The following is a 14,436-nucleotide window of genomic DNA, read 5'->3' as shown; positions in this document are numbered from 1 at the left end:
GTTATTTTAATGTCACCTTAATTTTTATCCCCATTATTATTGCAGAATGTCCTATTTTATCTTGTCTAATGTTTAATTGTCACTGTATTCACATTGATTCTACCATTGAGTTTATTACAGCCTCAATTCAATATTTGGTTAATTTATTCATTTGCTTTCATTACATTTTTTTTAGCTTAGATGTATTTCACCTGCAGAATAAAAGAATGAACATACAAAGAATGAGTAGAGTGGATGCTAATGCTGCATAAACCCAAACAAGGCACAGTAAGAGCTGGCTTAATGCCTCCCCAGTGTGCGGTGTGTAGTCCCTAAAGTGTCAACATATTGATCATTACATTGTGAGGGTTTTTCTTTGTTGGCTGAACTGTCCAATTAGAGAATATTTCCCTGGCATTTTCAGACAACTGATGGCTGAACAGCTTTAATGAAGTGTTGCAGCCAACTACTGCATGCTCACAGTGAAAAGGAAAGTAGAAGAACGGAAATGTCTTAACTGGATCCTCACCCTCCTCACTCGATGCACAAACACACACACACAGTTACAACAAACACACAGTGAGCACAGTGAGAACTTAATTGGACATAAGGCCTTTCTTCTTTTGTGTGTGTGTGTGTGTGTGTGTGTGTGTGTGTGTGCGCGCGCGCTCTCACCTCTCGCCACTGTTTGGTTTCAACACCTTGCGTATAGAGGACACATACTGTGAAAAAAGTGCCGAATAGGGACAGAAAGAGATGAAATATGGTGAAAGAAAGGGAAAATGAGAGGCACAAAGAGGGGAAAAAAGAGAGAGACAATCAGAGAAATGCAGGCAGATTCCAAATGGGAAATCAATGTGAGGGTTTTAGCTCCAGTACAGTGAACAAACAGCCATGGCACTCCGAGCAAAACAAAGATTTCCCAAACCACAGGGCAACACATCCACAAAGACAGACAAAAAAAACACATCGACTAGAGGAGAAAGAGGAAAAAAAACGACGGAGTGAGACTGAAAGCTGTATTTTGTTTAAAAGAATGAGGTGACAGAAGACAAACATTCAATCCCTACGACATACTCACATGGGTCTGATTTGGAGAACGTGTCTTTGTCCAGCAGATTTCTGAATTAAAGAGAAGAGAGAATAGAAACAATTGTTAAGTTCTTGCTGACATGTTGCTAGCATGGAGGTGTGAAATGGTCAATTCAAAACCACTTTTTGGTGAAATGACATTTTTCTTTTGACATTTGTGTCAACCCTCCATACTCTTAATATAATTCTTACATTAGAAACTGGCCGAAGCTGTTTGCAGGAATCTAAATCAAAATTTTTTAGATTGGACGTTTTTGTTGCATCACATTTCTTCTTTCTCTCTCGATCTCCACCCCTTCTCCCTCTGATTGTAGGATCACATTTTTCACCACCACACTTGGCATCAAAGGCCCATAACACCTTGCAAATAGCTCAAGGAAATAGCAAAAAAACACAGTAGTAGGTGGCAATGTAACTTTAGATTAAACAACACAAGAGGAAGAAAAACGATGGCCCTCCTCACCCTCAACATTAATCTTTAATAGTGTCTTCTGCTCTCCTGTCAGCTTCTGGTCATTTGTTCAAGTTACGAGGAGTGTTGTTTGGGAGGCTTTCTGAGAAATGATTTCAAAACAAGGTATTAAAGTACTTCAAGGATACTTTCACATTAGTAAGTTAACCCTCCACACCCACACAGGTGTTTTCAATCATTCTGGCTGATAAGGTGGGCGGAGCTTCGCCAAACAACAAGTCCTCCAAATTAAAAGACACAATACGTTGTTTGTCCATGTGTCACGTCCCTGTGGACAGGACATCATTTATCTGTGTCGACCCAAAGCACAAATCACTGTTCGAAAATAAATCAGTTTTATGATGTGAGAACGCTGTGGTTAAGGTTTGGTTAGGTTGAGGCTCAAAAGTGACTTGGGCAGGTTTAGGGACAACACCACCTGACTTCCCCCCTTGTTCCGCCAACATAAACTTACTACGACTGATGCTGTGGTACTTATTGAGAGGACAGTCTCAGATTACATGACTCCATGTGCTAGAATGAATAACTATGATTAAAGCTGGGGTAGGCAGTTTTCTGGAAAAGGCAAGAAGAACGCTAGAATTTGAAAATACAGCTGTCCCCTCTCTGTTCTACGCCTCGCCCATCAGACGAGCACGAGCACGGACACGTCCACGCGCTTCATACACGCACGCAACACAAGCTTGATCTTGACTACAGGCAACCGTCAGCGAGCCAGCCCAGGAGTTTGTCGGGTCAACTGGTTGCTTTTTACATAGCTATAAAGTTACCTTCAATAGCAATGCCAATTTTTCCTGATGTATTTTCCGCCATTGTATCAGACTATCTCCTTCTGAACGGCCGTGCACATGCATCTGCATTTGTAGAGGTAGGATTAACAGCCAATAGAAACGCCCTCTCTCAGAAACGACCTGTGATGCCAAAATGAAACTGCCTACCCCAGCTTTAAGTTGCCATTTGTCCTGCCCTGGCAGCTAACAGGCAGTCAGTCAGAGAGATGTCAATCAAGCACAGTCCGTACACGCCCACACAGTCCTGAGTAGAGGTCTATTCTGTCAAGATGATTAAAACCACCTGTGTGGGTTCACCATGGGTGTGCAGGGCCTTTACAGAGAGGAGAAACCCGTGTACACTAACTCTTCATATTGTCCTGTAAAGGAAAAAGGGGAGCTAAAATACAATACTATGATGACTACTTGTGTAATTTCCCCCCGGGTATCAATAAAGTATTTCTGATTCTGATTCTGATGACATACCGTACAACGTTGGTGCACTTTCAAAGCAATCAAATCAACCATTTGGTTCCAGTCTTAATCAATGACTATATGAGCTACTTAAAGATAGTTTTTCTGTGTGGCTGGAGATAATAGCACGGACCAAGTTCTGTATGTCTAAGAGATAAGATAGCACTTAAACATGAAACCACAGCCATGAAGCATCTGGGTGCACAAATTATTTTTACATTCATAATCTCTGAGTCTGATCTTTGCAATGTGCACAAACACACATGCTCATTTATACATTCACAGACTCCAAAATCAGCTGGCTCGCAGGCACATCAGCGTAGAAAATTGTTGGGTTTGGTGTCTCGTACAATAGCTGCCTGATTACCAGCATGTCTGTGTGTTTACTGGATGCTCATCTCTTTCTCTGCCCTCCAAACACCCACCACGCCTCCCTCTTTGTGATGACAGGGTTAGGGTTAGTGCAAACACACACTTTTAAATAGTAAAAATAGTTGCAGGATAACAGACTTTGCTCTGCGAATTAGACTATTTATTGAACTTTAGGTGGCCTAAATTGTAACTAGTAACACCCGGACTAATGGTATTTACGTGCAGCTAGGAACAATGACAGCTAATATCAGGAATCACAGATCACATTTTTGGAATCCTCTGAACATGAGTTTTTGATTAGTGCCTGCGGCATTGATTTACAGCAAAGGTTGGAGACAGAAAATTATAGGCTTGTGTAATGTGAGGAGAAAGACCGAAAGAGGTCGTCTCTGTGTGCCTCTCCGCCTATCACTCCACCATCGCTGTCGCTTAATCTGTGAATTTTTTACTTTCTCTAAATGTTTATTTGTGCTTCACACGTAAAAAGAACGGACAAAACAAGGCAATTAGCTTTACCATATTATCCATAAATAGCAAATCATAAGGTCACATGCTATATGAAGTGTTTTGTGGGGTGCATTTTTTTATCCATTAAATGTGTACATGAATCTATACTATGTTAACTACACATTAACTAAAATGCTGTAGATGCAGTGCTGAAATACATCTGCACTCCTACTTTTCTCTCTCTGTTGTGGAAGAGATTTGATGTTTCTCTGTTTAAAAGTTAATATAGTAATCAGGAATTCATGTGTTGTGTGAAGAATCTCAACTTTCCCTCAGGTTTCATATTGGCTTTAGATGTTTTGATCTCTAATTTAAAGACCGTTAGTGTCAAAACAAAGAACACCTCTCTCATTATATTGTGTTTGTTTTTTGTGCCTTACATGCCCTTAGATACATCGTAGTAACTCTCTCAAAGACTCAGAGATGTATAAGAGTCTTTTGTCTGAGAAAACACTGAACATTTAATCACTATTTGACTCCTGACACTGAAGTGTTCACATCTCTCGTGAAGTGTGTGTGCTGGAGGGCTGGAAGAAGCTTTTCTGGGCTGCATTGGGAGAAATTCCTGAAACTGTTTCTTTTATACTTGTATGGATTTTGATTATATAATTTACATATTTTTTTCTTTTTCATCCAAACTCATGTCAGAAGTTTGATCAACCAATCAGCTTGCTTGATGCATCCACACAACACATTAAGATTTGAGAGTCGTGCACATTGGCTTCTCTGCGAGACTCAGCAATATACAAATAAATTAACAGGGTGTCTATTTGCATGCGGGTGTTGATCAAAGGAGCATTCATTTTGGAAAATTGTTAATAAGGGCCGAAATAAATTATTAAGAAAGGATGCTTGTCATTGACAGCATTTGTATTTGTATTGCTGCGAGTGTTGAGCATCGGCTGCGGTTGTCTATTTTCGCCTAGGCTTTAGGAAGTCAGGTGACATAGTATGACGAGCAACAAAGTCCATGTAGGGAGCAGGTTGGGATGGATGGAGACCCAGGAGACCACAGTCAATTTTTACTTCTTTTCATTACCCAAACCAATGATCTTTTCCTAAACCGAACCAAAGGCTTTTCAACATGTGGTTAACGTTGTCAAACAGTCGCAGTTTGGTTAGGTTCCGGGTGCAAATGGCATTGTTGGCTACTGACACCTGGGTAAAATTAAATCACCATAAATTCCTTGTCCTCTAATGCTCTAATAACATGGCTTTTAATAGACTATCAAATTATATGTTACTCCAAGTGTTTAGTGAGCAGCTCAAAAAAAGGAAAATACCCCACTTGGCAAATGAAGGCTTTCTTTGGAGTCACAGTTACACACAAATGCACTTAGAGTCCAAATCTTAATTTACCTAGCCAAACCCAACCAAACAATGAATCTAGTCTAATCTAACTGACAATGTAAATAAAGTCTGTTCAAACCAGAGCCAGTGCATGGGAAACAACCATGCATACAAGACCTGTATTCAGTGATCCAAGACAGCTCTCAATTCGTTCACTGAAAAGGTTTTCAGTCTTTGACATTTTTGGCCAACATGTGCATTATGTTTTTTCTTTGGCTCCATTTGGGCACATGAGAATAGAAGTTGACAGTGAACTCCCTCCTTTATTTATGGTTTTTTTTCATGCACCTTCCTCTTCTCTTCCCCATTCTGTCTTTCTTGGTCTTACTGTAATCCATTTTCTATAAATCTGTCTCTCTCTCTAACTTAATCTCTCAACCTCCGCCCGTGTTTCGGGTGTCTATGTTACACCTCCATCATGCTTGCTTGACCTTTTCGTAATGCCTGCCAGAGGCTATTGTGTATCCAACACCATTACCCTTCTTGTTTCCTTTAGCTCCCTCAGTCACAACAGTGACATGAGAGCCCTCACTTGAGATGCCAAAGCCTGCTGGCTTCTCTAGATTCTTGTTTCATTTTCCTCTGCGGTTGCTGTTGTCATAAATCTGCTGTGTTCTTTCATCAGCCAATCTATTTTGATCTTTTCTCCGCTTCTGGATTTCTTCCTCCCTCCCCTTACAGCTTTCAATTACTGATAAAAAGAAAATATGAAATCATAAAATCTTGTGTTTTTCATCTTAGGTTCAAATTACAAAGATGATACTTGCTGATGTTCGGTGACTGTCAAAGTGCCTGCGATTGAAGTGTTGCAGCATTTAAAATGCGGCAGAGTCCAAGATTCCAGGAAAAAGTGCCTCTCGTTACAATTTGATCTGAATTGAAAAGACTAAATTGATTTGGCACAACTACAGCAAGCTAATCACACTGCACCGACTGTGAAAGTCATTTCATCCTTATCAGAAATATTGCACTGCTTGAACTCCAGTAGAAGAAAGGAAGTTTGGAAAAACATCTTGCTGTTTTCAGTTTATCATGCTTGTATACTACAGTACATGTCTCTGGAATGTATTGTTTCTAATAATTGGATGCTTTGTTCGCCTCAATTTATTCAGCCGTTCTCCAAATACATTTTACATTTCTATCCACCGACCCAACCTAACAGCCCTCATAGGGTACATTAGCACACAATGTGGTGCAGCAATCCCTATTTATTTATGCTCCATTGTTTGAATTTGAGTGTGAGTCCTCAAGTAAAAACTCTGGTAACATTACACATATACATACATGTTGTAAACTGCTGTACGGTATCATGAGCTTTTAAACTATGAGACCAATAAGTCAATGATTGTCAATGGGGGTGTAAGGATTCACCAGTATGAACCAATCCAAAGCACAGACTGGATCCAAATTCAATAAGAAATTAGTTTCATACACAACTTTTAAATCTCAAACAACTTTGTAGTCTCTGTGCTCCTATACCGCAGATAAATATCATATTGTACATGTACATTTGTAACCATGGTGGGCTCCTCCCAGCACAAGAGTTAGCATAAGCTACTGTAACTGTATGCTAAGGGCCTGCATGAAACAGTTAAACATCTAACAAGCCAAAGAGGCCTTGTTATTTATAGTCAGTTAAAACAGTGAATATTGCACTTACATTCATCAGATGGCCAAAAAAAAGGGATGCCCATGTTGCTCTGTTTCAGCTAGATGAGGAAGTATGCAGTTCTTTGCTAACACTTTTGCATAACTTAAAGTCCCAGTGCCAGTTACAGCATGAGTTCGAGTGCATCAGTGAGCAGTTGTATAATTTAGCAAATTATAAATTTTCTCGAAAAATCAGTGCACATGGAAGATGCATTTACTCTTTTCAGAGATAGCTGTTGAGGTGGTGGAGGAGGTTGCTATTTTTCTCACTTCATCTAAAAATGATACATTCGTCCTAATAGTGTGGGAGTCTACCTGACCTTTCATTTATTCTATTTTTATATTAAGAGCTGATGGTGTTTAAATCCATATAGCCTGATCCATTACAAATCAGAAGAAACCAAAGCCGGTGTGTATAAAGGCTGGCAACGAGTGCCTTCACTTTCTCTTGTGTCTATAGAACAATCACGTGAGAGCAAATAGATAAATGTCAAAGCAATTTTTACTGTATAGCTGCCTACTGCAAAACCTGCATGTGTCTGTGTTGGAGGAGCTCATTAAAGACATGTCTTGGATTTTCTCCTGAGTAGATGAGACACTGTAATGCTACAAAAAAATCAGAGACTTGTTGAGAAGATCTGCTGTGAGCTATATTTGACTTCATTTTGGAGTTCTCACAATCAATTTCTCATTGAGAAATGAAGACCTACAGTAATCATGACACAGTCACCTCTTCCTGTACAAGATCCTGTACATGTGTACCTAAAATAGCCATAGGAAGTTCATAGGTGCTATAGGAGGGTTTATTAATGGTTGTAATATTTTGATGCAGGACATTTTGGGAAATATTAGTAAGTATAGTTTATTACAATATTTTCCAATTCTTTCAGTATCTTTTGTGCTAAACATTAGAAACTTCAAGTGTATGTTAATATCATTCCTGACCCATATTTGCATCTGTGACAGTAAGTCATGACAGTGATGCCAAACATTGTAGGGCACTGGTAGGTGCCTTGTTCTGTAGAACAACGGCAATATTCACAGTGGACACTTGCCATACACTATGCATTCTGTTGTAACTTTGTAGGGAATGTGTGTGTGTGTGTGTGAGTGAGTGTGTGTATTACTCATGTTGTGGGAACATAAATCTGTTATCTGTTCCCACAGTCACATTGTGGGGACTTGCCTTCTTTGTGGGGGCAAAACACAAGTCCCCATTATGTAAATCAATACATTTTAGGGTGAAGACTTGGTTTAAGGTTCGGTTTAGGGTTAGATTTAGGCAAGTAGTGGTTATGGTTGTAAGTCAATGTAATGTCCTCTGAAGTGGTGCAAATGGGCATTATCACCCAAGCATGCAAGTATCCAACCAATTATTTTAGTATTTCCTCTCTTTATCTCTCTCTTTCCTAATTTAGTTCTTGTTTTTCCTGCTCACTGGTCCAAAATGAATGTCACCCACCACTGCCTCCTCTCTATCTTTGTCATTTCCACCTCCTGTTTATCTGTCTGCTGTGTATTATCCCTCTAATGGTCTCTCCATTATCTCTTATGTTAAACGTAGCCTCAAATTGCTTTCATCCCTGTGACACTGCTCTCTATTTTCCAACATTTACTCTGTCAACACATATATTTTTAGATGTGACCTGTAGCCGATTGAAACCACTCCATCCCGGTCGACAACTACATGCCAGAGATGACGGGTTCAAATCTCTAAAAAATTGCAGAGTGTAAATGTGTGACAAAAACAAATTTGTCTCACTTTTGATTAACACAGTGTTACATTGATGAGATAAAAGATTTTCTGGAAGCAAAGTCGCTCTCATGCAGCAGCTGAGGCAATATCATAGTGATCTAGTGGTTCAAGCACTCTTGCAATCCTATGATCACATGTCAGGCCAACAGTAACTTTATTTCTTTCAGAACTGATATCTTAGTGATCTCAAGTAAGCTTTTTATTGGAAGCCATCTTTTACAGTTACAGTGTGAAGATGGCCAGCAAATGTCATATACAGTACATACAGTATATCTCTAATCTAATAAGTTATGATGGAAAGCAAACTGGGTCAGCCACTCTGTAAACAGTGTTGTTCTGTGTATTACAATTTGTACACTCTGTGAATTAAACGCAGTGCATCCTCTTCATGTGCTGAGGGAGTACATCCTCGTTTTTTAGCTTGAGGCAGAAAGGGGTGTTGTATACCAATTGCGGTTTGGGCCACGAGGTCCTCTGGGAGTGGTGCTGCCATCTTTTCAGAAAGATAATTGGTGAGGAAGGTGTTTTTTTCATACTTTCAATTCAATAAACATGGTTTTCTGTAGAGCATGATAGATGAGCAGCCTATGTTACTATGGTGATGTGCTCAAAAAGTATTTTTTATGAAGGATCCAGGTTTATGTTCATAGGTAGCACAATAAGCTACTAAGCCAACTTTGTGATCCCCTGAACGCATCCTATTGCAAACGATGCCGTTGTTGAATATCGTCTTATATTATGTTTAGGTATATTAGGTTTTTGTTTCTTTTTTGAGCCCCCTCTTGGTTCATTTGGTGCATTTCATTTTATCACTGACACATGCTACATATGCTACATGTTGCAAAGATCATGTGAGTAATGGCCATTCTGATGTTTACCATCATCAAAGAAAAGCTAGGCCTATCTGTCTCTAAAATGAAGCTTTAAGATATTCATTAAAACAAACAACACAATGAGAGGCACTTGGTCCATGTCCATGAGCAAACAATGCAATGGAAACAAAGAAACTACACTACATAATTACAGCTTAATTACACATCATTGTAATTACAACAACACCAAAATAGTGAAAAGGACAAAAGAATATAATTGTACTTATTTACTATGAAGGGGTCATTTTCTGCTGCCATTGAATAATTAAAAGCATTTGTTGCCATTAAATTAGTATTCTACTTTCTGACAATCACATTTTAAAACCTGTTCTCTAGAGCTCAAAAAAACAATGTCATGTCAGCTCACTTAATCTAAAGTGCATGATAATTGCAGTCTGGAAGAATAAATACACATAAATGATAATTGTCGTTTTACATAAATAAATTGGACAGAATCATTGTCATAGATGACAGTTCAAGCTGATCAGAAGGTAACTGGTGTTAATTCAGCCAACTTTCTAAAGTCTAAAGATATAGAGAGAGGGATGAACTTGAAAGAAGTTTACTGAGAGATCCCATCTGCTATAAATAACCCCCAATTATGTGTGCAGGATATGGTGGAGGAGCCGCCATTTGTAAGGCGCAAATATTCTTAATGTGCCTCCCAAACTATGTGATAGAGAAAGGTCAAAAAATAGCAAGGCATTGGTGTTGCTACTGAAAGAAAGAGTAACCTCAGAGAAGCCTTGGTGTCAGAGCAGGCAAGGTTCCATGCACAGCGTGTGTGTATGTGTTTGCTTTTATCTGCCTTATCCCTATTATTTTCCCCACCAGTTCTGTATATGGGTAGACACAATTAAATATCATAAATTTTCAAAACGTTGGCCTCAGTGGCAGAGAGAACCAGGCTTTTATTTGGGACAGTCTTTATTCCTTATTTCCCCTTTTCCCCAGTTACTGAAAAGTCTAAACATCCTCTATGTTTACCCATTGTCTTGATAAATTCAGTACAATGTTCATTTCCACAGCACTGATTCCATCATTACAGCAAGAGTCATCCCCAGAACTACGTTAAGCTTCCATGAATGAAACTCAACACTTCCTCGAGAAATTTCACACTAAAAGTCTTGCAGCCTTCCTTTAATTGGTAGGCATTTAATGTGAAAAAACATCAGGAAGTGTTAAGCGTTGTTGTCGGTAGCTTAACATTAAAGAAGAAGAAATGAATGGAATTAATTAGAGTATGTAAACATTATTCAAGTTAAAAAAGAGAAACTCTGGGTAGCACAGTAGCGAGTAGGCTATAACATGACTCTGTTCTACTGATGGAATTAGTGCTGAGGAAATGTTCGTAATATTGAATTTACCATGTGAGCTGTTGTAGCAGGCTACAGATTATTTCACCCCCCTAAATGGGTTTTTTTACCCAACCTTTATTTATTCATGCTGGCCATGGCCCTGGCTATTATTTGAGACTTGGCTATTGAATGCCGGCATTTGTATGGGGAATTTGTGGTACTTTCAAGTTTAGCAAATCTTGAACAAACATACACACTCACTCGAACACATACTGTACACACACCAATTTAATCCACATGGCAACCTTGTACATTGTGGAACAATTCACATGCACAGACATAGATAGTGTGTATGACGCTCAACCAGGAAGTGGGACAGAAGCACAACAAAAGGCTGCATTATATGAAGCTTCAAACACCAGCATCCAGCCTGCAGGAGCTCAACCTGAGTGTATTCAAATCTAGGTCTGCTGAAACAAAAGCTCATCAAAGCGATTCTTTTATTACCCTGTGTCAAGTGCAACCCCCACAGCATATGCCTTCCTACACACTAGCCCCAAGTCAACAATGGTCCTGCCCTAAATTTTGAAAAACCTCACCCAAAAATTCCTCGGATGTGGTGCTCATCTACAACGATATGCAGCCACGTCAAAACTCTAGGGCTTTGCAGAGGTGCGTGTGGTACTCAAATGAGTCCAAGAAAGAGTCTTACATCAGCACAGACTTCAAAAAATGCTCTTAAAGAGTGTTTGTCCTCAGGGTTGCAGACTGTGGTAAGTACAGTAAAATACAGTCCTCTTTTACTTATAGTGAAATCTCCTGATCCTTCAACACAAAGCAGTGAACAGGAGATGTAGCTTGAAAAAAAGTCTCTCATAATTTGAGGTCACTGTATTTCACAGAGAAGAGCAAAAACAAAAGGACATGGAAGCTCAGACATGTCACCAGGATGACAAATGAACAGCTTTTTCAATTAGATGTGAGTTAGCATTAAATATAAGAACAAGAACAAACTTTTCACCGGGGCATCATAACAACTACTGCTATATCATAAAATATTTAAAATGTGTCACCAAATTTGCATTAGGTGTTGCATAATCAATTTCAAAGGGATTGGCAATACTAAAGGGGTTTCAAACTAACTTCCTGAAACACAACTTCCCTTATGCAAATGAGGTTATGAAAAGATCTGAGATGCACAGAGGCAGGATTTGGGTATGTGTGTCTCTGTGCACAAGGGAATTTGTGAAATCAAGAGAGCAGGAATGTAAGAGAAAAAATCAAATGTAAGAACAAGAAGAGGAGAAAATGTGTGTCAGAGAATGTGTGTGTGTGAGAGAGAGAGAGAGAGAGAGAGAGAGAGAGAGAGAGAGAGAGAGAGCTGGAAAGAGAGGGAGAAAATGAAGTCCTCAGAGATTAGATCAGAAATAGACTGAGTATAACGGAGTTCCTCTTGCACAGGCAGAAGAAACAAGCTCCTGTTAGACAGACACACAGACATAGCTGACTTTATTTACAGAGATCTGACACCAACCACAATAATTAGACAGCTCTTTCCCTCTAACCTGCAGGAGGTTCCTCAGCTCTCCCACTCTAACCGCTCTGAGAGCGGGCTGAGAAAAGGACGATAAATATCTAGGGATGAGTGGTTCTTTTTGAAGAGGCGTTTCAAGACATGAAAATTTAGCTGATGAGATTCTTGACTTGGAATAGAGCACCAGTCAGCATAAATAGGCTGCCACAGGCTAATAATTAAAACTTCGGGAGCTTATTTTAACTTACATGAAGACTCCGCACTGATGCTGCTTACTTGTAAAACAATCCTAGATGCATTCATTTACACTGTGTTGTATCTGTTATGCAATCAGTTACATGTGAATATTTATCATGCCATGCTGGTGTAGAGTCTGAAGTCTTAAAGTCTTATGGAAGCCAGCGTGCTTGTAGCCATCATATAACCCTATTTCATGTATTTAAATGTTTCCAACACAGTATTCCCTGAACATTTACATCCAAGAAAAGATTGTGAAATGCATGTGTTCACCAAGGGTGAAAGGTTCCTGTAGAGGGTGTATTTTTCTGATGCAAGGAGGACAGTTTGTGGGTGTAGAATGAATCTATACTGTATTCATACAGCCCAGGTTCAGTGCTTGACCCCTTGCTTGTACACAATGCAGCACAACTCAAGACTGGGGGGAGGAGTGTGTGTGTGTGTGTGTGTGTGTGTGTGTGTGTGTGTGTGTGTGTGTGTGTGTGTGTGTGTGTGCGTGTGTGGCTGTAGAAAAAAAGGAAACAGAACTGAATATTTATCACCTGCAGAATCACTGAGTAGTAAATGAAAAGCTCAACTGAAATGGAGCTAAACAGATTTTTCTAAATGTACCGCAAGCAGACAGACTACGTTAGAGACTATCTGGTGAAGACAGTGGAGTATTTATCAGCTAAAGAGATAGATATTCACTTCAGGAGTTGGTAGAGACCAAAACAGAGCTAAAAGAGAGTGAATATTTGACTTGCATTCATCAGGTGGACATAAACACAGTTCCAAATGAATGATAATGTCGCTGTATAACTGCTGGATGTGTAAATAAGCAATTGTTTGCTAAAAGTTTGCCATATCTGGTGATCTGTCTGTTTTTGGCAATTTTTACTGCCCCCAATTGGCCAACAAAACAGTTATTGCAACTTTAAGAAATAAAATATAACAGCATGTTGTCCATCAGGAGAACGCTGCACTACCAACGACCGTTCCACCAGCGGCCACAATATTTGGTCGGACAAATACATGGGTTACTGATGTCAAATCTGAAGCCTTTTTGAAGCTTTTTAAAAGTGTGTGCCAAAATAAAAACAATTGCCAGAATTATATTCTTTTAGATTATCATGTAATCAAATCCCATTTTTGATTTTATTTAGTGTCTGCATTCTTTCAGCAATGACCATTCGATGTATTTGAATTCTGTAATTACCGCCGCCATTTCCACGGAATGCTAAGCTACTAATGTAAAACCTACTGTTGCTGCTAGTTGACACTGAAAGCAGTGGCGAAACTTGTTGTGGGTGGCTTTTATTGTGAAGCAGTCACAGGAAATGTAATGTATTTGTCACTCAGGTTAGCTGTATGTGTCACTGTACTTAAACATGTATTAGTTAGACAAATTTTAAATACAATTTTACAATAAGCCTGCAATGTCACTGCAAGAAATAACCCTACACCTTGAAAATCTGGTATTGGTTATATTTCTGTATTTTTAAGAAATCCAAGGCTTACAAACCCCTTTCAAATTCATCCAACATACATGTTGGTGAAGCAAAAAGAAACAGTTTTTTTTTACTTCCTAAAAGCCTGAAAATGTGAGGTTTTCATCCAGCAATGACACTTTGTCACTAAAGAAAAGCAGAAACGGGCTGAGTGTTTTCCTCAAGGACATTTAAGCTCAGGTGGATTGTAATAAGAAGGCTATCCTCACACTGTTGAATGAAAAAAGCATTGCCAGTGAGATAAAATGAAAGAAAGCTGTGGATGGTAGCGGTGGATGACAGAGGAAGGGAGGAGTTAATGAGGAATGATGAAGGAAGAACAAGGCAAAAAAGAGATGTGCGCTTAGAGAGAGTTATAGTGGAAAATGAAAAAGGAAGCAGATGGGGGAGGGAGAAAAGAGGCAATGTAGAGGAAGTGTTAGAGGAAAATGTGGAGTTGGGAGAAGGAGCGTAATCTGTTTATAAGAGTGTTATGAGAGCAGGATGATGCATTTAAAAAAAACTTCCACCAGCCCTTCTTTAACTGTCTCATCTTATCACTGTCTTATCATTTGTACTTATAATCTGGCTGTTATAATTTTGC

The 14,436-nt window shown here is 39.3% G+C and overlaps 1 protein-coding gene across 3 annotated transcripts in view; it reads right to left on the bottom strand.

Moving 5' to 3' along the window:
• The window catches only part of cpne5b (copine Vb), a 109,033-nt gene that overhangs the window by 81,773 nt on the left and 12,824 nt on the right, over positions 1-14,436 (bottom strand). For all 3 annotated transcript variants that reach the window (XM_070901997.1, XM_070901995.1, XM_070901996.1), the window contains exons 2-3: positions 1,061-1,101; positions 655-701 (exon numbers count right to left, since the gene is read on the bottom strand). In XM_070901997.1, coding sequence (XP_070758098.1) covers positions 655-701; positions 1,061-1,101 — 88 coding nt within the window. The remainder of the gene's footprint in view (positions 1-654; positions 702-1,060; positions 1,102-14,436) is intronic.

This window comes from Enoplosus armatus, chromosome 3 (genome assembly GCF_043641665.1).
Source record: "Enoplosus armatus isolate fEnoArm2 chromosome 3, fEnoArm2.hap1, whole genome shotgun sequence".
NCBI classification, from domain to species: Eukaryota; Metazoa; Chordata; class Actinopteri; order Centrarchiformes; family Enoplosidae; genus Enoplosus; species Enoplosus armatus.
The sequence above is the reverse complement of the archived record's forward strand: the minus strand, read 5'-3'. Positions and strand labels throughout refer to the sequence as shown.